General features: G+C 37.3%; 1 protein-coding gene across 1 annotated transcript; it reads right to left on the minus strand.

The window, feature by feature from the left end:
• Positions 1-204: 204 nt before the first annotated feature.
• Positions 205-15,526, minus strand: DIO2 (iodothyronine deiodinase 2). Its single transcript, XM_019731107.3, has 3 exons — positions 15,391-15,526; positions 14,569-14,897; positions 205-6,032 (listed from the first exon to the last, which is right to left on the minus strand). The coding sequence occupies exons 2-3, from the start codon at positions 14,788-14,790 to the stop codon at positions 5,442-5,444; spliced, it is 813 nt and encodes a 270-aa protein (XP_019586666.1). The 5' UTR covers positions 14,791-14,897; positions 15,391-15,526; the 3' UTR covers positions 205-5,441.
• Between the last annotated feature and the right edge of the window lie 9,343 nt (positions 15,527-24,869).

A 24,869-nucleotide genomic window follows, 5' to 3' on the forward strand; every position in this document is an offset into this window, starting at 1 on the left:
TTTTAACTTGTCTTGATTTCCTTGAAGACTCTGGCACACAGCATGAGATTAAAATAACCTGGCATTGCTGGCAACTTTGCCCACAAATACCAAGGAATAAATATTAGAATGATGGATTCTCTTTCCCTTGTCAAGCATGAATGTGTCCCAGCCAGGGGCAAGGTCTAGAGAGTAATTCTAAAATAAACAAATAGAACCAAAGAGTAACTTTATTCTTTTATTCAAAGTTTACTAAAATACAAGAACAAATTGTAAAAGCACACATACCACTCAGCACCAATATAATAACACTCGTTCTACTGATAATCTCCAAAGCATTTCTGTTTCTGCGACCGAGAAGCAGAGATATACACGTGCATTCTCACCACATTTACCCAGTGCTCATAGCATCGTGCCCCGAATAGTCTCCTTGCTAGGAAGACAAAGACGGCCGAGGCAAACTAATGTGACTACATCCAACCACTGACTGAGTGGATGACTCTTTCATCAGTAGTTATCATTCGCACACTGGTAACCTCGGCACATCCCAATCTCCCTCTTCGGGGGTTGATTACTTGGGCTAGTGATGGAGTCTGGTGAAAATGTGATGCATAACTAAACAAAACTGGCCAACATTCCCTCCCCAACATCTTCTAATGGCTTTGGTTATGAAGTACTGGATACTTATGTTTTCACATCCTCCAACTCTAACATACATAAAAACCACACCAACCAGTGACATGGTCTGGAGAAGTCTCAAGAGAATTTTATTTCCCACCCCCTTCTGTGGGCTTCTTTCATTCACGTGTTTACCTGTTTGCTTTTCAGGGGTGGTGGGAGGGGGGCCAGATAGGGGGAGCTTTGAGCCAAAATAGTGACTTCATTAAACATCTCCTAGGTCTTCGAAGTCTCTTCAGTAAATATTAAATAAACTCCCTGGAGCTCTGGTGCTGCTGCCCAAGACGGGCAACAAGACCCGACTTGCGTGAGCAGTCTTGTTTGGATATTTGTACATGTTTGCTTTCCATTGGTTCAGACTCACCGTGGAACAGAGCTGGGTCTCTTACTTCTGAGACCTTGCTTCTGGTGCTACCCAGAATGTAAGGCATTAGGAAGTGGCCCAATATTTGGCTCTCCCTAAAGTCACTCAGTGACATTCAGCCCTCCTCCAATGGTGAGCAGTTTCTTTCTGAATCTTCCCAAATCAGTAGACCAAGCCATCAGAGCCCAGTTCTTCCCAGTTAGCAACTTCCTGACCCTCCCAGGTCCTGTCCCCTTCTTTCACAAAGGACCTCAGGACACAACCAAGAGAATGCTGATCACCAAGTGAGGTTGTATTTATGCTCCATTCTGGACTTATAAATGAAGGTTGGGTTTAGCGTCTATTTTTAAGATGAAGGAGGAAGAATTAGGGAGGTTATAATATAACAAAAAACACTTTAGCTCTGATTTTTGGCAATATCTCTTTTTTAAGCTCTTAGAATTAAAAGTCTCATTGTTAATCTCCACTGCTGAGAGAGATGACATTGGGCATGTCATCTGAAAAGCTTGAAATGCTGGCAAAGATTTTCATTAATCTTTCAGTGGGACAGAAGTCAATGTCTACATTTTCCCCTTTACAATGGCCATGTGATTTTAATTAAGCTTATTTTCTAAACCATCAGTCAGAGGTCAGGTGGAATAAATATCCAGGTTTATCTTCTTAGGATTTACAGAATGGGAAGTCCTATACATCAGTGCATTCTTCTTGCTATGGACATAGCTCATAGGGCATGCTGAGGGTACTTTGTATCCAGCTGGGAATTCTCCCAAAGGCCTAGGTATTGTCTCTAACCTGCCCCTCTGGTGTTTTAGGCAGCAAGGCAGTACCCATGCATGACCTCACCATATTTCATAATTTTTATTCAAGAGCCCAAATAGTGAAATACACTCAGGCAAAATGAAAGATAGCAGTCTTCTTTTTTTTCCTCCTTGATCATAGAAGAGGCATTACCTTGTTAATGGCAAAATTTAATTAAATCAATAGGCCTTTTAGAAGTTGATATTACCAAAAATCAGGGGATACATTCTATAAACAAGGTGAAGACATAGGACCAGATATCTAAAACATAAATATAAAACATCATATAAGTTAAATGACTGTCACTTTAGCTATACAAAGCAAAAACTGAGTAACTAATCTGCTTCTAAAGAGGTCAGTTAGGTTTTAATATCTGTATCAAACATGTCTACACTACTGTGCAGGCATTTCGTTCATGCCCATTTAAGAAAGTAATTATTGATTCCACTAATATTTTCTCTAAGCAATAAAATAAAGTTTTGAATAGTTCCAAGACAAGCCTTTCAAACATTACATGTTTGGGAGAATCCAAATGTTATGATACTATCTAAAATTGCTTGGAGACTATTTCAATAATAGACAAGGTAATTCAGTTTAAAAAGCTAAACTATAGCTCCATGTAAACACAGGGGGAAAAGATGCTTTAGCACTAAGAAGAACAACTCAAAATTTTGTATATAAAATTTAAATATATACATATATATATATATATATATATATAAAATGTTTTCCTTGTGAGAATAAGAACTACAATTCTTCAAAGGAACATACTTTATAAAAGACAGGATAGGGTGGGTGGGTATTGACAATCTAATAATTACTCTGAGCATATCAGCTAAGCATCGATTCCCCTCTATCTGAAATAATGAGTTTTGTTAAGTTCATAAAAGATACATCACAGGAAATCATAAAAGTTTATGTTGAGATAAATAGGTTACATAATTACAGGCTTATCATAATTCTGATAACACCAAGCCATTCTAAATATTATAGGATTCCTGAGCTTTGTCAATTCACTTTCTCCATTGGCCCCCCACAGCCTTTCTTCCAGTGATTCTTCTATGTTCAATTGAACATCTTTTTCCCTGATATTCAGCCTATGCCTTTGTATGTCTACTTCCACTGCTTCATTTCTCCATTGGACTATCCTCAGGGAGAGGAATTGCACGCACACAACTCTCTCCTTCTTTAAAAATATATCACAACTGGGTGATTTTTCACCATCCTTTTCCCCAGACGACTAGTACTGGCTGCTTTAGCCAAATCTCATCCCCCCACCAGCTTCTCTAACATTCTGTTCCATCATTGTACGTGTAGAACAAAGGGGAAGTTTAAGGACAACAGTGTGAGTGTACGGCAACCGATTGTTCACTTGTGTACCACATAAATCACAACACCATCTTGAAGATAAAAATCAGTGGGACCCACTGATAAGCCTCGAGTTATAGAGTTTAACAATTGAAGACTCTGAAATAATCTATTCTCAATGTGATTTTCCAGAAATTCGTTTGATAACGTCACATTGTTAAAATCTGCCTTGTTTTTTGTGGGTGTGTTTTGTAGGATTTAAGATATTGAGAAGCTTAAATGTTGCTATAAAAAAAATCCAGTTAAAATGGTGCTTTAAAACTCTAAATAATAGACTAACTAGTAATATGACTATGTTGCTCCAGCTTTTTAAAAAAATAGACTTTTGGTTCTTACGCACTCAGTTCCCACTTTTTTTTTTCATTTCAGGCAACTAGTTCAGGAAGATATTTCCAACTTTAGATATCTTTTTCTATTAGTTATATTTTATGATTCAATTATTAGTGGAATGGTCATAAGAACCTTTGATTGTACATATAAATACAACCATATATTGTGAATTGATAGCATCCTTAAATTTACAATAAAAAATTTATGATATAAAATTAGTAGGTCTATTCTTTTAGAGGTTATGATATTTAGATATTACTTATATTACTTATAGGTAAAACTATAATGTCTTCATTTTAAAGAGAAATATGGCATATATATATACATATATATTAAAATAACATTATATTAATGTTCTTTAGAGGCCTTAGATTACTAGACCTCAGCTAATAGGAACAAAGGAAGACCCAAAGTCCAAATTCAAATGTCAATGGGAATTCCATTTTACCAAATTCCATACTATTGAGGATTGCCTTATATCAAGGTCTCCAAAATTACTGATGGGAATTGTCTCAAACTAACTTTCTCTTCCTCTATTTTGCAACTGAAGAAACCTTATTTGTTTGCACTAATCATTCATTATAGTTTACTTTGGGAAGAAAACAGTGGTGCAGCTGAATGCTTAGGGTACCTACTTCCCACAGCATCTGAAAATGAATGTGTGTGTGTGTGTGAGAGAGAGAGAGAGAGAGACAGAAAGAGAGAGAGAGAGAGACAGAGAGACAGAGAGAGAGAGAGAGAGAGAGAGAGAGAGAGAGAGAGAGAGAGAGAGAGAACACTTCTACAGAGAGTGGGACCAAGAATAACTGGGGCCACATCTTAATTGTAGGGATGGAGAGGGACAGACCAGCACTAATGGATCCACTGGTTTTACCTTTAATTGGTATTATGGGGTATAATTCACCCACTGAAAATATACACACCACAAACATGTTTCAAAAAGTAATTATTCCACAAAAAAATACCCTGTAAATACAAATATTGAAGAGTGTTTTTTTGCCTTTCAATCCCCCTTTCTCCCTCAATCTAGGAGTATTGATAAGTACATCGATTTCCTATGTATATTCTTTATGCTATGCTTAGTTGAGCTTCTTATTTCTCTGGCCTTGTGAATGTTTCTATGGCTAACAAATTCGTCCCATTCTTTATCGCTTCAAGGTGAAACTCTATGAAGCCTCCTAATCTTTCTGCCTCTTTTTCCTAACTTGTCAACTTGATTTTCCTCTAGCGCTTTCCTTACCTGCCTAGAAAATAACTCTCAAATTTCAGATGACCATTCTAACCCTCCAGGAGGGAATCATTCTTGATATCTAAAAATACACCTGTGAGTTCTGGGATATTCAGAGTAGTATACAGCACTACATGACTAGAAACTAGCACATTAGGAACGACTCTAACATGTTAAACACCAAAGTCCTCACCACATGGCCTGGGCTCAAGTCCTCATTATAAAAAAATATTTGGGAAATTTCTAGTTGGGCTCTATCCATGCTGAATAAAGCCTAGGCAATACCCCTTATATAACAAAGACAGTAGTTTCCCTAACATAGTAGTGATTCAGGTAAGTCTTTTCTCCAGGTCGCAAAGCATGCGTCAGGTGTATCAGAGAGGGTTTCTTCCTCTTCATCTTGGGATCTTTTTAGTCAGGGCTTTTTAATTTCTTTTTCTTTTTTTCTTTTTTCTTTTTTCTTTTTTTTTTTTTTTAAGTAGAAGTAATGGGGCTACTATTTAGCCAAATGCCATTTGAGTGGTGAAAGAAGTATTGAGATATTAGAGGTTTATATTCTTCTGACATGTAAATTCCTGTCTTTCCGTGAGGCAACAAGACTCAGTTGAAATAGTGGATTCAGTTCTTTGTTTCCCTTCCTTTACATGTATTTAAAGAAAAAAAAAAGAGCTCTGTTCCAATCATACCTTTAAACAGCTAATCTAGACTTCATCTCTTGTTGAAATTCTTCTCCAGCCAACGCCGGACTTCTTGAAGGTTGTAGTAGAAGGGGCCCTTTCCTCCCAGATAAGCAATTTTCTGTCTCTGCACAATACACACACGTTCAAAGGCTACCCCATAAGCTACATTGGCATTATTGTCCATGCGGTCAGCCACAACTCGGCACTGGGGCGGCAAGGAGAAACGCTCCAGAAGCTGGTGGGCTGCTGTACATCGCTCTTCCTGGTTCCGGTGCTTCCTCACCTCAAAAGACAAAGAAGATGAATCCCCAGGCACTGCCCAACCATCTGAAGGATGAGCCTCATCGATGTAGACCAACAGGAAGTCAGCCACTGATGAGAACTCTTCTACCAGTTTGCTGAAGGCTGGCAGCTGGTTAGTAAAAGGAGGTCAAGTGGCTGAGCCGAAGTTGACCACCAGTGGGCGCTCAGGGCTGGCAAAGTCAAGAAGGTGGCACTCGGTTCCATCAACTGTTTTCTCTTGGGCACCATTTTCACTGTTGTCACCTCCTTCTGGATTGGAGACATGCACCACGCTGGAATTGGGGGCATCTTCACCCAATTTCACCTGGTGGTGAACAAAAGAAAGAGGGAGAGAATACCACATTAAACACATTGTCACTTTAATTCACTCTATATAAAAACAATGGGCTCTAATAAAATGTGGTATTTCCTTCAGAGACTGCAGTAAACATATTGATTTGAGTAAAGAGGCACCATGGCAGGTAATGTAAAGAATGGCCCTAAAGAGAATCAAAGTCTTTTTCATTCTGTATAGTCACTGAAGGTAATTATTTTTATCATTGAAGGCACTGCAGTTAACTCTCTTCATAATTAAGTTGAGGCTGGTGTTCTTCACTATCCTTACTTTGCTGTCAAAGCTTAGCACACATTATATAACAAATGATTAATTGACTTCATTTTAAAAGTTAAATGGTCTACTTTAAGACAAATTATCAGAGTCATGGGACACAGTACTTCTTTCTGAATTCCCACTTCAAAATTCTAAAATACTCAGGGAAGACCTTTATTTTTCTTGCATGATGCTAAGTCATTTAATCTCAATCAATGCAGTGATACCAATGAGCTCTATTCTTGGCCACAGCGAGAAAATCTGGGGTCCGCCATTTATAAAAAGAGCTAGTCCCATTTAACCTCTTCAGCACTTCAGCTTTCCCATTTGTAAAATGGTGATAGGAAGACAATATAAAGGAAATAGCTCTTTGTCCATGATTAATCACTGTATGGGTGTAGGTTGCCATTATTAGATGCCACCCAAACATGTAAAAGAGAATGCCATCTTCCCTGGGCAATTCTATGTTTAAAAATAAAAATTATCCTTAGAAGTGATTTGAACTCTCCTCAGTATGACATCCTTCCTGGAAGTTTCTACAGCTACTGCTTACTTTGGGTTCTTAGAACTAGAACCTCATCATTTCCATTAAACAAACAAACAAATGAACAAAAACATAAAATTATTCCAGAATTCTACTTTTACTTTCTCACTTCTCATGTGTTCTGTTTCTTTCCCATTTTCTATCTAGGATGTCACAAACCATTTACTTTTCTGTCATAGATTTTATTAACAAGCTACTCTGAATTATAAAATACTCAGACAGAAGAGGTATAGAAGAAAATTGTTCCCTATGCCCCCTTTACTCATGGTTTAAATAGTTGAACACAGACTGAAAGAAAGTTTGCTGGCCTTTGGATCTGTAAACTCATAATAAAAAGCAGGCAACATGAAAGAGCCAATTACTTCAGTTTGAATTAACACAACTGGATCTTCCCCTAGAAAGCTTCAATCAAAGCCAATAACTTCAGGGACAATTTACGGAAGTACAATTGATTTTTATACACTATCCTTAATATTACAAAACACTTCCAATTGTATCAACTTATTCCCTTCATATAAATACAGTCACATGGATAACACTGATGTTAACTGAAGTCCCTTAGATGTGAATTGTTAAGACTCAACAATCCAAACTGATATAAAACACTCAAGGGCTTTTATTCAGAAGCTTCTAACTGATGTTAATGTGTAACTCATTTTTAACTGTAGAGAAAGAATTGAAGAAGTCGTTTCTTTCCCTTCTGAAAAATCTGAGCAGGGCAGGTTTAAAACATGTACTATTAGTTTTCTAAAAGAAATCTTAGAATAACACTCTTCTTTCTTAGAAACAGAAGCTGTTGGTGTGATTTAAATAGGTACATCTATTTTCAGTCACTATCAGGCAAAAGGTTATTTTATTTATATTAATTTTCTTGGTTAATTGACAAGTAACACTAGCTGAAGAAACCTAATAAGCTCCCTTTAAATGGATTATTTTATATAAGCCACATTCATGTCTAAAGTATTAAAATATACTTAAAATGGAAAGATATACATTTTAAAGATATAAACCTTTTAATCTATGGGTTCTTTTTGTACTTCTTTGTAGATTTAAGGGGTAGGTAGCATTACCATCACCTTCCCACTAGAGCTTTCCTATTTAAAATATCAGTAAATGTTCTAGGAAGGCTGCTTTTAATGATATTTTTGTGCTGTGCTCCTCAACATACTGTAACATAAAGATCTGAATGCATTCAAATCGATCTGAACCCATTAGCTGTTCTACTTCTTGTTAAGTGAGCAACCATACACAGGAGAAAAATCATCTCTGGACTTAGACTTGTGGATTCTTGGTAGGTGAAAACACGCACCTGCTTTTTAGAGTCATTTTTAAGACCAACAAACAATGGTGGGGTCTTGTTAAATGGGGCTCTGATGCCGCTGGCTCTCACCCAAGCAGAATTGTTGATCTTTGCATTATTCCTGGTTATTCAACTGAATAATCTAATTTGATGCTTCAGTGACAGGTGACTCTCTTGTTACCTGTAGTTAATTTTCTTGGAAAGTTAAAGTACCTTCTTCTTCTTAGTGACAATATGTAATTCAGCCACATAATTCTTTCCAAAATACAGACATACGAGCTTACTTTAGAAAATTTAGAACTAGTATAACACCTTCACGCCAAAATTCAAAATTAAGAAAGTTACCAAATACATAATGCTCTTTGTGTGGGGGTGTTTGGCATTTTGTTAAGCTGGGATACATACATTATATATATATATAATATATATATATAATATATATATATTATATATATATTATATATTATATATATTATATATATATTATATACATACACACACATATGTATATATATGTATATATGTATATATATGTACATATATATTCGTTTTGTTGAATGAATTATTGAATGAATGCTAGTTGTTATCATCATAGGGAGGGATCAGTGAAGAATTTTACACTTAATATTATAATAACCTTGACCTGCAATGAACATAATCATATTTGGGAGATGAATGAGCTCACCGAGACAGATAACTGAGAAATGTGAATCCTGGAACCCTACTGTAGAGTACTTACTACATAGTACTACATAATCAGTACCTCATGCTGTTGATCTGTTCTGGATTATCTCAACCAATTAGTGCATAAAATGAAATAGCCAATCTTCTTTATTTTGTTGAGCATCCATGGGACCCTACTGCAGATTAGAAGGTCATAAACAGATATCTTATTCATGAGAATGACCAGGCAAGAGAAATGCATAGGTAAGATCAACACCATTAATAATAGTATAGGGGATGCTGGATTTTGTCTAATGCTTTTCCTGTGTCTATTAATATAATCATATGATTTTTAGCTTTCATTTTCTTTATACGGTATATCATGTTAATTGATTTACAGATGGACCTAGAGATATTATGCTAAATGAAATAAGTCAGAGATAAATACCTTATGATCTCACTTATATGTGGAATCTAAAGAACAAAATAAATGAACAAATTAGAAACAGACTCATAGAGAACAAACTGATGGTTGCCACAGAGGAGAGTGGTTGGGAAGCTGGGTGAAAAAGGAGAAGGGATTAAGAAATACAAATTGGTAGTGACAAGATAGTCACAGGGATGTAATGTACAGCACTTAGAATATAGTCAGTGATGTTGCAGCTGTGTATGGTGTCAGATGGGTACTAGACTAATAAGAGGGACCACTGCATAAATTATATAAATGTTTAACTGCTGTGCTGTACATCTGAAACTAATATAAAATAATACTGAATGTCAACTGTAACAGAAAAAAAATTAAGTAAATAATGCTAAAAAAATAATACTATGGGGGAAAACACACACCCATGATTTATAAGTCCAAATATGAGTAGACCAGGAGTCTGTTTTTATAAGCATCACATACTAATTGTAAAATTTGTCCATCTTGACTGAAACCTGCTGATGAAGGATAATTTAGTAATAATAAGGAAAAAAAATTAGAAATTTTAGAAATGAAAGTTTGCTTTAAACTAAAAAGAAAGCCTTTTAGAAGGACATTATTGTTCATTTCTCATTTTCACATTAGATCACCATGAAAATGAAATTCCTATGATGACCAGAGTTTCAAATGCAGAATTTCTTGGTTTGCTTGGTTATGCACCCTGCAGAGATGGAATGGGAGAATCACCATTGCCTTCAATGATGGAAGATTCTTTGCTTCCCCCAGGAGCAAAGCTCCCCTTGACAAAGAGCCAGAATGACGAAAAAAAAATAAAGTTGGTCTCATAATAATAACATTTAGGCTGCAGGAAAGAAGCTCAACAAAAACAAGTTATCCCCTGGTACTTCCAACTTTGTTTTAATTTCCCACAGTGGCACAGAAAGTCTCCTGGCCACAAGTTACCTATCATCTTAATTTCTCCTTCTTAGAGGGTTTGTGTTTGGTTTTTGTCCTTAATGAGACATATTTGCCAAAGAGCCATTCAAAAGGCATTTTTTACTCTTGCGGAAGAGTAATTAGGTCGGTACCTCTTTCCCTGCCAGCATTAGCTGCTCTAAAGAGAACCCTGCCTAGTATTTAGTGCCCAAACACAAGAAGCATGATTTCCACTAATTGGTCTTGAAGTTCCGATGTTCCCAGAGGGTCCCTTTATTTTGCAAAGATCAGAAAGGACATACGTAAAATGCAATATCGTCATCATTGACTTTTATCTCTCTCCTCTGCACGATTACAGCTGTCCTTCCTTATGGTTTTGTAATCAACATCAATACGACACCAAAAAGGAAGGTAAATAAAAGATTTGCATTTTTACAACAGGGACATCTCTGGGCCAAGCTCAAATGTTGTGATAGCAATATATATAAATATGAACAAGTGTCACTATATGGCATATTTACAAATTTGATTCCCTTGATGATGAGATTCCTTTTATTGACAGTGTTCAGTGCATGGGGAAAAGAATAACGCTGCTTTAGCATGTAGACTATGAAATGCAGGGCAAGGGAATAAAAGAAAGAACCATTCATCAAGCAGAAGCTGAAAATAAAGCATATACTACTAACCTTGTTTCCCCCCCGTCCCCTACTCCATAGCCTGAGAAAGGCTTCTGGACAAAATATCACCTAATTTCATGATACAAAGTAAAGCAAATGATAAAAATGGGGGAGGGGGAGGGTAGCAGAACAATATTTACACATCCTTCTTGCTATCCAAAGCCCTGGATTGGCTTTGTTCACTATCAGGAAATTTCAAATTCCTTGACATAATGACCAGTCTACATCAATGTCCTTACAAACTTAGCCAAACATTTATTAAGCAGTGATTTAACCATTTACATTCAAATTGGCCAAATAAATTAGAGTTGGAGAATAAGCTACCTACTCTTTCCTCTGGATTCAGTTCCCTTTTGACCATTCTCTTTTTGATTCCTACCTTAAAAATGTAACTCTAAGCTCTATCATTTCCCACTGTTTTATCCAAGTGATGGACAAGCTTGGCTGTGGCCTCTTTGTGTTCTTTGAGAATGTTTTTCTCTTAAAAGAGCCATTTTCCATTGTAGAAACTAGTGTCAAATGGTTTGAGGTGAATGAAGAAGAGGAGGAGAATGTTAAAGAGAACCTTTCAAAACCAAAATTATATGTTCAAATGAATATGTTTTCTGTGCCACTGCAATATTAACCATGCGGAAGCTAAATTGCTTGTCAGCATCTATACTGTGTGTTTACTTTTACACTTCATTTAGGTAGGAGCTAGGCTCCCAGACAGGGTCTTCTGCTTATTGGTTGCATTCTTGAGTCCTTAAGCACCAGTAGGAGGATGCAGTGTTAGATGTAATGACACTGAGTAGGACAACTTAAATAACAAATATTTATTATTCATCTCAATCATCTTAAATTTCCGTAGGCTTACAGTTTCATCAAAACAGTGCATGGAACTCCCCCTAACAAATCCCAAATTATCTTTAAAAGCTTCCCTACAAAGTTAATTTTAAATCCCATTCAATGTTTTGATGAAGTTTTTTGTTTTGTTTTGTTTTGTTTTGTCTTGTTCTACTTTAATTTCTTTGTTACCTCATGTAGGAGACAAACACAGGGGTAATAGTTTTACTGCACTTTCTCCCAAGTATCTGGCATTCAACAAGGAAAATTAGAGATGACATGCCTAATTGTACCACATATGCATATACCCCTCGTCCTGGAAAACTGTTTCTTGGGGTGCCATCTTCAAAATAATGCAAGTCAGGATTGTGAAATACAGTGATGCCATCTCAAACAGAACCTCCTCCAGTGTGTCTCTAGAAAGGGCTACATCTAGAGATGGTAGCACAGATGACAACAACATTCAGGGAAGTGATTCGACCTGTTTCAGAGTGACCCTCAAATGCCACCACAGCAACCACCACTCTTGCCATACTTGGAGATGGAAGAAAAACTCAATTTAGTGCTGTATTTGCAATGTTTCCATTCATTACATACCCAGTCCAGTCTTGTCTCTGGACATGTGGGTTCTTGGGTTTCTTCCTCTCACGATAGCTATTATATAAATCATTAAAAGAAAACTTAATAACATTGGTAGTGAACTTGGTCACTAATCAAATCAATAGACAGAAACAATACAGGAGAGGACTACACAAACCATATGTAGAAAAAAGAAAACGAATCGCTCATCCTTCTCAATTTCTTGGAATAGGAAAAACAAAGTATTCATAATAAAGCAACATGATGGAACACTATATGTTAGTGAAAGAGAAATAAATAATAATGTTTATTACAGAGGCATTTGTTTATTTTTCCCTTTTAATTTCAATAAGCTGCTTAATGAGAGAAAGAACCTCACTTCATATACGTGGGTAACATTGCAGACCCTGTACGTCGGGTGAATGATATTTATATAAGTATGTATGCATCTAAGTTAAATTTTCCCAAGTAGAGACTTTTCTTTATAGGCACAAGTCAGCTGTCTTTCAAAAAAGTAAGAGTTTAATATGCTGAGATCAAACCACTGACATTGCCACGCTATCTCCTGAGACCTACAAAATACAGATGTAGATGATGAATCTTCCTAATTACTAATATGCCTGACATACCTATGCTCTCCCCACCCTCCTCCAAATTCTCTGTTCCCAAAACAAAACAAAAATCTCACATTCAATGTATACATTTGTGGGAATGAAATGAGCATTTCAGTGCTTCTTATCACATCTCCCATTGGCCCCACATACAGAAATGAGTTTTATTGTTAGAACTTCGAGCATCATTTCATATTATTTTTCACTTACTATCGAGAGCTGTAATAATTCTCTGGACTTTAGAAAAAAACGCAAACCTTCTACAGATTACCCTCAATAACAAAGACATACATTATAGTAAAACTTCCTTAATTCACAATTTTTCTGGGACACTTGTTTGATTTCCATTGGAACCACCCTACTCTGGATTCTTCGTGACTAGAAGTGACTTCTTTTCCTTTCCTGGTACATAAGTTCAGTTTTCTAGTATTTATTTATGGAGGACGCACTTTCAACCCCCTCTTTATTCTGAGTTTCATTTCTGTTTCTGAGGTGTTGTCTCACTATAGCATAGCATTTCACTGGCTTCCATAGTCTTCTCAAACTCCCCTTCCTGGCATTTTGGAAAAGCTTCCCCAGTACTGCTGGAGATAACCAAGATTGTCTGCTTTCATAGAAACTTTTGCCAAATGAGTCAACTTTTCTTGCCCAGGGACCTTCAGGAGTCATATGGGCATAGGGGGAGGGGGCAATTGACTGAAGACCAATGACAAAATATTCCACTTTGCCCCTTAAGATCTGAGTTTAGGACACTCCAAGCAGCAAAAAGGTTAGAATGCCAAAATTCTTCGCTTAGAAACAAAGATCCTGTATCTGGTTTGGAGAGAACAGCCCCTGGGACACACCTTCTGCAGGTAAGTGAGGCCACCACTCCAGTGCTCAAGGCATGCCTTGTAACAGCTTTGAAATTGTAACAAACCATAGCCATATCTGCTCTTTCTAAGACAACTTATTTTGCTTTTGAGAAAGAAAGCAAATGTGGTTCTTACAAAGTCTGGATTTCTGACAGCCAGCTCTCAGATCTTTCTTGTGCAAACTGATATCTAGTAACTCGGGACTCAGTGCCTGATAACCACTTCAAAAGAATCAGTGTAAAGGATGACGCTGCACAGTCTTGCTTACATTAACTCTTACCTCTACCGGAAATGAAGCGGGTATTATGCCAAATCACACCTGCTGTGACCATTTTGATAAGTTCTTGTCAATGCTCTAAGAGTTTTGAGTAGCATTTTCTTTTCTTTCCTTGCTTCTCAATGTCCACCCATTGAACTGTCTTTCCTAATGCACTTCACATAGCAGCTCATCAAGCAAAACATCAAAATCGCAGTTTATAACAAGAGCAGATTAAATGCAGCAGTCTCCCCTCCCCCAATATTTTCAGTCTTTTCCCGAACTTATTGTGCCAACACAAATACCCTCTACTCCAAAACGGCAGCAAGTCATTAATGCCCCTTCTTAAAAAAACAACTCCTTATTAGATCGCACTTAGTCATGGCTGACTACACGTCACCCCCAAATCTAACTTGTGTGACAGGTGGACAAAGTAAAGGCAGGAGTTCGTCTGAGCATAACCACTAGGCCCCCAGATGGGGTTCCACAGTTCTCACTCTAGTGCTCCCAGGGGCCTCCAGTCCCAAACATTCCAGCCCCTGCCCCTGCTGACCTAAGGAGAAGCCCCTCGGCGCAGCTCACCTGTTTGTAGGCATCGAGGAGGAAGCTCTTCCAGATGCAGCGCATTCCCTCTGAGGTCAGCATGCGCCTCCACTCCCCGCGAGTGGACTTGGAGCGGCTCAAGAGCAGCACCACGTGCTTGAGGAGAATGACCGAGTCATAGAGCGCCAGGAAGAGGCAGTTGGAGAAAAAAACTGGCAGAATTTGCAGTGTGATCAGCAAGTCTACGCTGAGGATGCCCATCTTCTCTGCCTCCTGAGTCAGTTCCCTTGTGCGCTGTGGTTCACCTTCACCCTCTTATTTAAAAGGGGGGTGGTAATAGAGGGAGTGGGGGGAAGTAAAGGGGAAGGCTGGGGGGTGGGAGAGAAGGAGAAAAACTAAATTAAAAGGAAGCCCAAGCTGTCTCCTCTTTCAAAGAAGCAGAAATGGCAAGACCAAGTCCAGTCTCTCCAGCCCAGCAGTTGGATTGTGCCCATCAATTCATTCAATTCCGAGCTGCTGCCTTTTTTTTTTTTTTCAGGATTTAAGATGTTAAAAAAAAAAAAAAAAAAGAAAGAAAAAAACAACAACTGGCGTACCCGTCCCTAATCCAGTTACCCCTCTCAGAGTCGGTTAAAGACAGGCAGTTCTGCTTTCATTTCCCAGCACCTATGAGGCTGTGGCAGAAACTGCAAAATTTTCTGTAGCTTTTCATTGTCTCTATGTTCAGAAACGTAGCCTGTTTCTTTCTTGAATTGCCAGAGTTTTTAAAATGTGCTTTTAGGGTAGTTTTTTTCTGCCCCTTCTTTACTCCGTTTGACACACACTTTCTGTTCTCCTTCTCCCAGCCTGTCTCACGCTCACCCTTCCTCAGGAGCGACTGACTCCTCTCCTTTGGCTCACTCCCTCTGGCTTCCCTTCGTGCTATCTGTGGTGCAAAGTGCTCTCTCTGCAGCCTAGTGAGTCTCCCTGAAGCCTTTTATACATTCCCTGGCTAATTGCTGCAATAGAGAAATGAAAGCCTAATCTTGGTAAAGATCTTGACGTCATTGAGAAAGAGGGCTTTACTTTGGCCAGGACTGCAGTGAATAGAAAAGCAAAACTCGACAACTTTTTTTTTTTTTTTAGAAGTGGGGGTGGAGGGACAGTGGAATTTTGCTTTGTGATTTAAAGAGAGAGAGAGAAAAAAAATTAATACCTTTGACGGTTTTCAGGAAATGATTCCAAACTTTGGGAAATGTAATTTAATATAAAGTGTAGATTTGATAGGTTAACACTCTCTCCTCTGATTATTATTATTGCTACTACTATTATTCATTTATGATGAGGGGGTTTGGAAAGAAAAGATCCTGGAAGACAGGTAGAAAAGAGGAAGATCATCTGTGCTATATTTCTTACATTTGATCTTTATATCTATATACTCTGTCTCTCATCAAATTTGTGACCTAGGTTCCTTAAATATTTTTGAGTCACAATCTTACTTACAAAAATTCAAAGTGAGTTGTGAGGTAAAAAACTTTTTAAATTCTTTGAGTATCATCATAGCATTTCTCTAAAGCCTGCAGAAAATGAATACAAGTGTTCGTTTTTATTTTACCGAAGTTTCCAATGCAAACAAAAAAAAAAGAAGAAAAAAAAATCTTCCAGACCTGAAAATAAGCCAGGTAACCAGACCTCCTTTTATTTCCGTTTTGCCTATATGCAAATTAAATTAAAACTTTCCATCAAATAGCATTAAGATGTCATAAGACTGAGAAATACATTCTTTACGGTAAGAGAGCTCTTTACGTCCTGCACTTTCCCTGTTTCTGGTAGCATAACTCCTAGAAGACCCGACACTTTAGGGAATCTTCCTTTTTGCTTGAAAAAAAATTTAATTAAATTTGTAGGTGGTTAGGAACAGACTTTGAATTTATTCAAGAGCCACAGTGACCACTGCTCAATGTCCCATCTTTCACATTAGTCTCCAAGATAGACAGGTATTTAGGCAGACAATGCTTTGGCAGAAGGCCATGACCCCACCTCATTTCAATTTTCCTTCCTCACTTACCTAACAGCTAATCTCTAGGAATTATGTTTTCTTGGAAGAAGGAGTGCCATGTACAGACACTGAGTTGGGTAAATAGAATTTTAATTGAAAATTAATCAGCTGACTTTCCTATGTACACAGAGCTGTCACGAAGCATGAGCTAAACTACTGGGTGCTAACCTGTGGTCAGTACATTTCTGGGGTTTTTTTCCTGGGCCTAAAACCTGCAGGAGCACAGAAATAATTTAAAAGACTCTCCCACCCCCCATGAGCCGAGTTCTGCATGCAGATGCATTTTATTTGGTTGGCATGGTGCTTTCTGCCTTTAAAAAAATAATTGAATGAGAATGCCTTTAGGTTCTGTCAGACCAGGTATTTCCTGTCTGCTTTCTCCATTGCTGTCTAACCAGCAGTTAGAACCATGCTTGGCACAAAGCAAGTTCAAGAAGGATGTACTGAATGGATGAACGGGCAGGGCATCCATTGCTCCACACTAGGGGGCACCACTCACATACACTATGATATGATTGGAGTGCCCCAGAATTGTAAACCCTGGTGGACTTGGGTGTGGCCCTCCCCAGTGACACAACCCTCACCAGCCCCCATTGTCTGAAAAACCTGATTCTTTCACTTTTATCTTCAATTTAGTCCATGATGAGTTTTGGATTTGCATCCCATGGACTAAATTTTTAGAGAAGACATTCAGAGCTGAGAAAAATGAATATAAACCACATAGAAAAATACTTTTTCCTATGATTAGCAGACATTCTTAACAAAATAATACTATTTGTGTTCATAATACACATTTACTCCACTCATTTTCTCAATCTTCTGATATCCTTGTGGAAGAAAAGAAAGGATGAAAAGAGGGAAATGGTATTTTAGCTAGTGCAGATGGGAAAGCTACAGTCCTAGCCAACAATGACAGAGGAAGGTGTGCACTCAGGAAATGATGCTTTCACTTACTTGCTTCCCCAAAACTTATAATCTCACCCCTTCTCAGACGTTCATTTTGTCCTGTTTGAATTAAAGCAGCACTTCTTTGAGGTAGAGACTTTGGCGTCTATAAACCAATCCTTCCTCACTTGTCATTTGCTTTCAGGGATAGAGGTGTGTTTGTAAATGGTAAGCTAAGGAAGGGGCTTGGTAGAAAACCAGAAAAATGCTTTCTTTTTAAACGCAAAGTTCAAGGCACATCCAGACTATCAATTGTTATAAATCAAATTGCTTTTTGCTTTATATTTCTGAAATCAAAGTGTTTGAGTGGTTTTTTTAAAAATAGAAGAACAAAACGGCATCTAGCCAACCTGATTGTGTCATTTCTCAGATTTCTTTTATCATTTTTTATAAATGAATAAATAAATTAATCACAAAACGGAGAGTCATTCTTTTACCTGTTAGATAATCTGTCCTTTCTAGAAATTACATTTCTCCAAAGCTATTTCTCTTTTTACACTCGGTTCACAGTTCCTTGTTCTAATTATTACTAATATTTAGTGCTTTGATCTTCAAGTAACTTTATACTTAAGTAACAAAAATAACCCATAAAGTGAAAGAGTATGATTTATCCCATCATATAGCTAAGAGAAAGTGGATCATCAAGGTTGTAGAGTCAGAGCAGGTGCTGGGATATTTTTTCCCCAACTCTAAACCTCACTTATTCCCTACATGACTATTTTCTGGGTCCTGGTCATTTCTCTGCGACTCAAAACCCTTGCCCAAAGTGGTTATCCTAAGTAATTTTACCTTCTAAATATGAAAGGATATCTGAGATTTCACATCTGTTTAATATTGCCCCAATACAAGCTCCTCATTTAGATTTCATAAGATCATTTGAAAGGCTTGGCTATCTTCTTGGTCATGTAAGTGTTCCTAGCAATCAACATTGTAATGAGTTAAATAAAAACCAATATGTGATGTGTTGGTGGAATGTCCCTGACAACGTTGTACGCACGTTTCAAATTCCAAAGTCAGGCATCCTAGGGCACAATGCTTTGGACTTCTTCGTAAGCGCTGAACCACTGTAAAATTGTTTATATGTTTTCTCTTTACATAGTAAGAGAACATCATGTCCTGATATTGCCTCCTTCTGGTTAGAAAAATAACACATATATGAGTGATAAGTTTTCCTTTAGTCCACTTTTTGACTTTCAAATTGAGACTGAGAAAATGAAGTTGGATAACCTGAAAGTAGACTTAAACATCTCAAGGATGGAAACTACCACCACTGTTTCCTTATTGTTATCTGAAGGAGCCAAAGAACATTAAAAAAAAAAAAAAATCGAAGTTAATAATTCATGCCATGGATTTTCAAGTAGTCTTAGTTTTGTAGAATTTTATTCCTTTTAATTCAAGTGATTTGTTAAATATAACTTAAAATGGAGTTTTATTTAGACTTTATTGAAAACTTGTCAAATAAATACATTATAAATCCAAAAAATGTCTGGTCAGGATAGGTGTATTGATTTTGGGTTTGGGAATATGATTGCCATACATATCGCCCCAAAACATGCAGCTCTTATCAGAGAAAAGAGTAACAAACCGTGTAACTTTCTGTGTCTAATAACTCCTGGTTGTGCCGGAAAGTGAGGTATAATGAAGGTTTTATACCACAACTACTGAATCACTCAAAATTCCCTGTGGGCCCATCCATTCTACAAACACAGCCATGTGCCCTGCCTTGTGATGAAAGGGGAAACTCAATGGACAAAATAGACAACCCCAGAGTAAACTCTGACACACCTTGAGCAAAGCAACTTAGGGCTGGGGCAGAGAAGGCTGACGCTGTGGGAGGTATATGCATTTTATCCCCACAGCCTTGTCTTGGGTCTTTTGGCAAGCCCTGGCAGAGAGCACAGCCTGAGGTGTTAACACATTCTTCCCTAAGGAACTGCTGCTGCTCTTTCTTTCTTCAGGCCACCTACTGGTAAGACAGAGAAGGGAAAGAAAAGGGAAAAGATAGGAGGGGAAAAGCAGAAATGAAGAGAAGGAAGATGAGGAGGTTGGAGAGGAGAAAGAGGAAGGGAGCAAAGAGAAGATTCAATGAATTGTCTGCAGAGCCAATTAATGCCAATTGTGGCAATGCATTTCGTGAAGAAGACAGCTGTCCAGAAACTGGATGGAAGCCACAACCTCATTTCATAAAGGCCACTGAACAGCTGTTAGGAGACAACAGCTTTCATATGCTATTGACCTGGTCTAGATCTAAATTGATGGCCAGTCTCCACTCCCAGCTGCCCAAGCCTCTCCAGGTGTCATGAAGCTGTCGAAGAGTTATTTAAGTTTGAGAATAGTTTATTAGCCTCTAGAGACACCCAAGGTTGGGGGGAAGGTAGGAGGATAGAGAAGAATACTCTGTAAAATTATACATGGTGAATTCCTTCAGAACAAAAACCCGTCAAAATAAACAAATTGAACTCACCCTCTCTTCCTAAAATTTGATTCAATGTCTCCATTCTCCCTAAATCCTTGACCCAATGCCATAGACGAAAAGAAACAAAGGAAAATGGTCAAAAACAGTCATCATATTTGGAACAACCTTTCCTCTACTTTATTTTATTCCAGAGCTCATAGGAAACCACCAGATGATATTAAGTTTTAAAAATAAAATAGGTCATTCTTTATAAATGGTTTTACAAGCACTTTTAAAAATATCACTTATACACTGCCTCACTCATATGCTGAGTACATGAACATAGAGCATAACAAAATATGTTAAGATACATGCTGGTTCATGCCATTCCAGAGGTAATAGTCTAGTTTGTTCCCATCGAGAGCAAAGGATGCCACACCTCCTCTCTCAACAATCAGTAGATACTAATGTACAGAGAAAGTAAGCTAGATATTCTATTCCAGCCTCAGTGGAGATGGTAAAGCTAATAGAATTTACTGTAATATAAAGAAATCCATGTTTGATATGGGGGTAAAATACCTGCAATGAGGATGATTATACAATGGGATATATTACCAAGGGAGGTTATGAAAATTTTATCACTGGACCTATTTTCAAGGTAGGGAGGGAGGCTAATAAGATAATCTCTCAAAACCTTTTAAAGCCTGTGGTGCTATTTAAATTATAGTTTAGAATAAGTTAATACATAACACAAACATGAAAACATCTAACTGGGCTAATGGCAGAATACCATAATCACAAATTATGGCTCTGTTTCCATTTCAATTTTGAAGACTAGTTTTTTTGTGTGTGATTAAATAAATCTGTATGCTTTCCAAATAGGCAGTAGATAGGAAAGGATTAGCATATCTTCCAAGCACGAAATATAAGGCATGAAATTCAAATCTATTTTTAAAATCCAACCTCATTTATTAAATGGACACTGGTAGTCTTCTATCAAGACACAGCCATATAGCTAAATGTTTACTTTAAAAATAGGTGCATACAAATTCCTGAATAGTCTTATTTTGTTTTCTCAGGGGAATTTTCTATCATGTGTTAAAGACCGCAGATCCACCTTCCTAAAATAAAACCAATACACTTTATGATTTTTGTGTCAGTAATGAGCTAAATTATATACAAATCAAAGAATCTCAATCTCCTCAGAGCAAATGTCTCTATTGCTTCCTGATAAGTGTTAAATAATACTAGCTTACTCAGTAAATTGGCATTCAACTCTTATCAAATGATGTGTTCTGGCAGACTTCATTCATCAGACACAGAATCTATTTCTGGGGTCATACTGGCCCATATGACCAGAAACAAACCTCTGACTTGATTTTTCTACCTGTAAAATGGAGCTAAAAATGTCTTCCCATATTTATCTCATGTTGGTGGCTAATGTATTCATATTTTTAAGAAACTTGGTCTTGTTCTAAAAATACTAAAAATGAAAAGCAATCTTGGCTAATAAGTTTATTTGGACCTGCCTAAGTCAATAGATTTCCTCTAATAAAACAGTCTTTGGGGGGAAAAAAATTCCTGGCAGGCCAGATCTGATATTAGTATGAATTACCAACCTGTTCCACTTGACTTTAAGAAAACTTTGGTTATTTAGTGGAAAACAGGAAAGATTACCAGTAACTGGGGATATTAGGGAAGGGCAAACTTTGCCTGAAGAATAATAATCAATCTGACTCTTTGCCCATACTTAACCCTGAATTGAACCAGTTTAAGAGCCCTCCAGAGGGGCATGTGCCTTAATTCTAAATTACTTACCATGTAACACTTCTGCGTCTTCCATGATTCTAGGGAGAATAGAAAGAAAATCTACCCAAATACCCCTGGTGCTAGAGAAAAAATTGTTCTCCTATGGTTTTTGGACCAGAATGTAATAAAAAAACATTCCGTAACAAAGGAGAAAAAAACACTGATTTTAATGGACAATGTGCTTGATAAATTCAAGCCTCAACACAATTCAGTGCCTGCCCATACTTGTGGTACTATTTGTATCTTCTTTAAAAGATTGTTCTATTCATTCTACACAGAAATATTTTCCTACTACCTTGGGACCTCAGGACTATGGGTCTCAAAAGAGCTATCAAAACTTTTTGTTTGCTTGGGTCACAGAATGACTTTTCTAGGAGTTAGCAGGCAATAGGGAAAAAAAAATGCAGAGGGCAAAGCAAAAGCATGGAAGGCAGGACAGGTTTTAGAAGAATGAATGTAATAAAGATTGGGGAGACGGGCAGTACATACAAAGCATTTGCCTTGATCACAGTTGATGCTAAATAATGGGAAAATTGAGAATTACAAAGAATGGAGAAGTTAATTCATGAAAAGACATGGAAGTGGAAGTCAGAAGGTAAAATACTTTTGTTTTCTGTATGTAGCCACAGTGAAAGGATATGAGAAATGTGAGGAAAAGGGATAGGAAAAAGCCAACGACATCTGCTTATATTAGAAAATTAGCTCTAAATTGCTCAAACGATCAGCTACCATAAGACATTTATTCAGTTAGCCATCCACTTGCAACATCTCCTGAAACCTGCAAAGAGCCAGTCATTCAGCTGAAGACTGAAAAGGATTCCTGGTCTAAAACAAATTTAGAGTCCAGTAGAGGGAGACAGACATGTAAACTAAAGAAAGCAATGCAAGGTTACAGGGGCTATAACAGAATTGCATTGTACAGTCTGGCAGTAAGGAAGGATTCGCCAATTCTATGTAAAAAGAGTGAAGAAAGGGTTAATGAAGAAAATACACAGGTCCCATTAAATGTAGTACTGCAAAATCAAATACAGAAATCTGGTACTTGATAACGGAATAGATTTAAAACAATGGTTTTGTAGACATCCTATTAGAGAAACTTAAATAGTACCTTTTGACCTTGAAACATAAATTATTTAGGATTATTTCATCTTTCCTCAATACACAAAGTTGTTATAGTCATAGAAAATGAAAAAACTTTGCTTAAAGCTTTGTTTTGACAGATGTTGTCAGTAACAGCAAGGAATAGGGACCTGGAGATACATACACAGAGGGTACCAAAAAAATGGATACACAGTTTAAGAAAGGAAAAGCTATTAAAATTGTAATATATAATATATACCGATAAACAAAAGATGCATACAATCACGTTTGACTTCTGCAGTTACAAGAGGTGCTCAAAATGGTTACCATCAGCATCCAGACATTTCTAATTACGGCAAACTACTACTTGAGCAACGTTGACCAAAGTGTCCACTTGTGTACATTTTTTGGCACCCCCAATATATATATATATTTGCATCTACTTCATATATACATAATGTACATTATATACATGTTATATATATATAAAATATATAATACATATGAGGTCTGACAATTGAGTTCACGAACTCATCCTAGAAAAATTGCTGCGTACCTCATTGCTGAATATCACTGTGGTCACTTTCAAAGTACTCCCCTTGGGAAGCTATGCACTGACGCCAGTGCCTAGTCCACCCTTCAAAGCAATTTTGGAACTCTTTTTCTGGAATGGCCATCAGAGCTGTCGTCATATTACCCTTGATGTCCTGAATGTCATCAAAATGTCTTCCTTTCAATATTTCCTTTATCTTCAGGTAAATAAAGAAGTCACTGGGGATCAGATTAGGATTAGGTGAGTAGGGAGGGTGTTCCAATACAGTTATTTGTTTACTGGCTAAAAACTCCCTCACAGACAGTGCTGTGAGCTGGTGCATTGTCATACGCAAGAGCCATGCATTGTTGGTGAAAAGTTCAGGTCGTCTAACTTTTTCACACAGCCTTTTTAGCACTTCCAAATAGTAAACTTGGTTAACTGTTTGTCCAGTTGGCACAAATTCATAATGAATAATCCCTCTGATATCAAAAGGTTAGCAACATCATTGCAACAGTTCGTGAACTTAACTGTCACCCCCTGAGTGTGTGTGTGTGTATGTGTCGTGTGTATACAAAGAAGCATTTCTTGGCAAAGCAGTTCACTTCTAATTAAAGAATCCATCAGTGGCAGGGATGGCAGTGACCAGATTAATTTTAGTTCTCCACGACCACACTTGTATAATTTCATTTTTGGGTTTTACAGGTACCTCATCAAGCAAGCTTATAAAGCACATTGAGATTACAACTTAGTGACTGTCTAATATTGTAGCCTCTGGAACCTTTATACTGCTACAAGAAAAAAAGTGGGTCTAGTTACTCAGCATGACTTTACTCCAAATTTTCATTCTTCCAGTTCTCTTCAGTCTATACTTTAGGTAATCACTCTTATTTCTTTATTTGCAATTTTTGTTACCTTTGTCCTCTCATGACAAATCACCTGACAGTGTATATGAAAGCAGAGTTAGAGATGCTGAGGATGTTTACCTGTTAGGAAATTTTATGAGCTAGCTCCAGAAAGATGTGGAAATTGGAAATATGTGTGAAATACAGAACGCATTGTATATACAATGAACATTCTTGTTTCCATATTTACAGTAAAAACTCCCGCTAGGAAACAGTTAAATCCTGGGATTTAAAAACAAAAACAAAAAAAAACCCTTTTTATTATGGAAAAATTCAAACACATGCAAAAGTAGAGTGGTAAGTATAAGAAACTCATGTACCCATCAACCAGCTTCAGCAAATATAAACTCGTAACCAATCTTGTTTCATCTCTACCACCCCACCTTCTTTCCCACTTCCCATGTAATTTTGAAGGAAGTTTTAGTCACGGTTTTTGATTCTCCAAAACATGTACAATGTTTTGTCTACAGAAAGCATCATATAAATTAGTTACCTAGTTGATTTATTCTCATATCTTCCTTTTTTACTAACTCTTTGACTAGCTGCCAAGCCACTAAGAAAGAAAGAGACATTTTCTCGTATCACTTCTGAGCTTGAATCCAAACTTTCATTTGGTATCGTTGTGCAAAGGTGGTT

This window comes from Rhinolophus sinicus, chromosome 3 (assembly GCF_057876585.1).
Source record: "Rhinolophus sinicus isolate RSI-liver-muscle chromosome 3, RSI-T2T, whole genome shotgun sequence".
Taxonomy (NCBI): domain Eukaryota; kingdom Metazoa; phylum Chordata; class Mammalia; order Chiroptera; family Rhinolophidae; genus Rhinolophus; species Rhinolophus sinicus.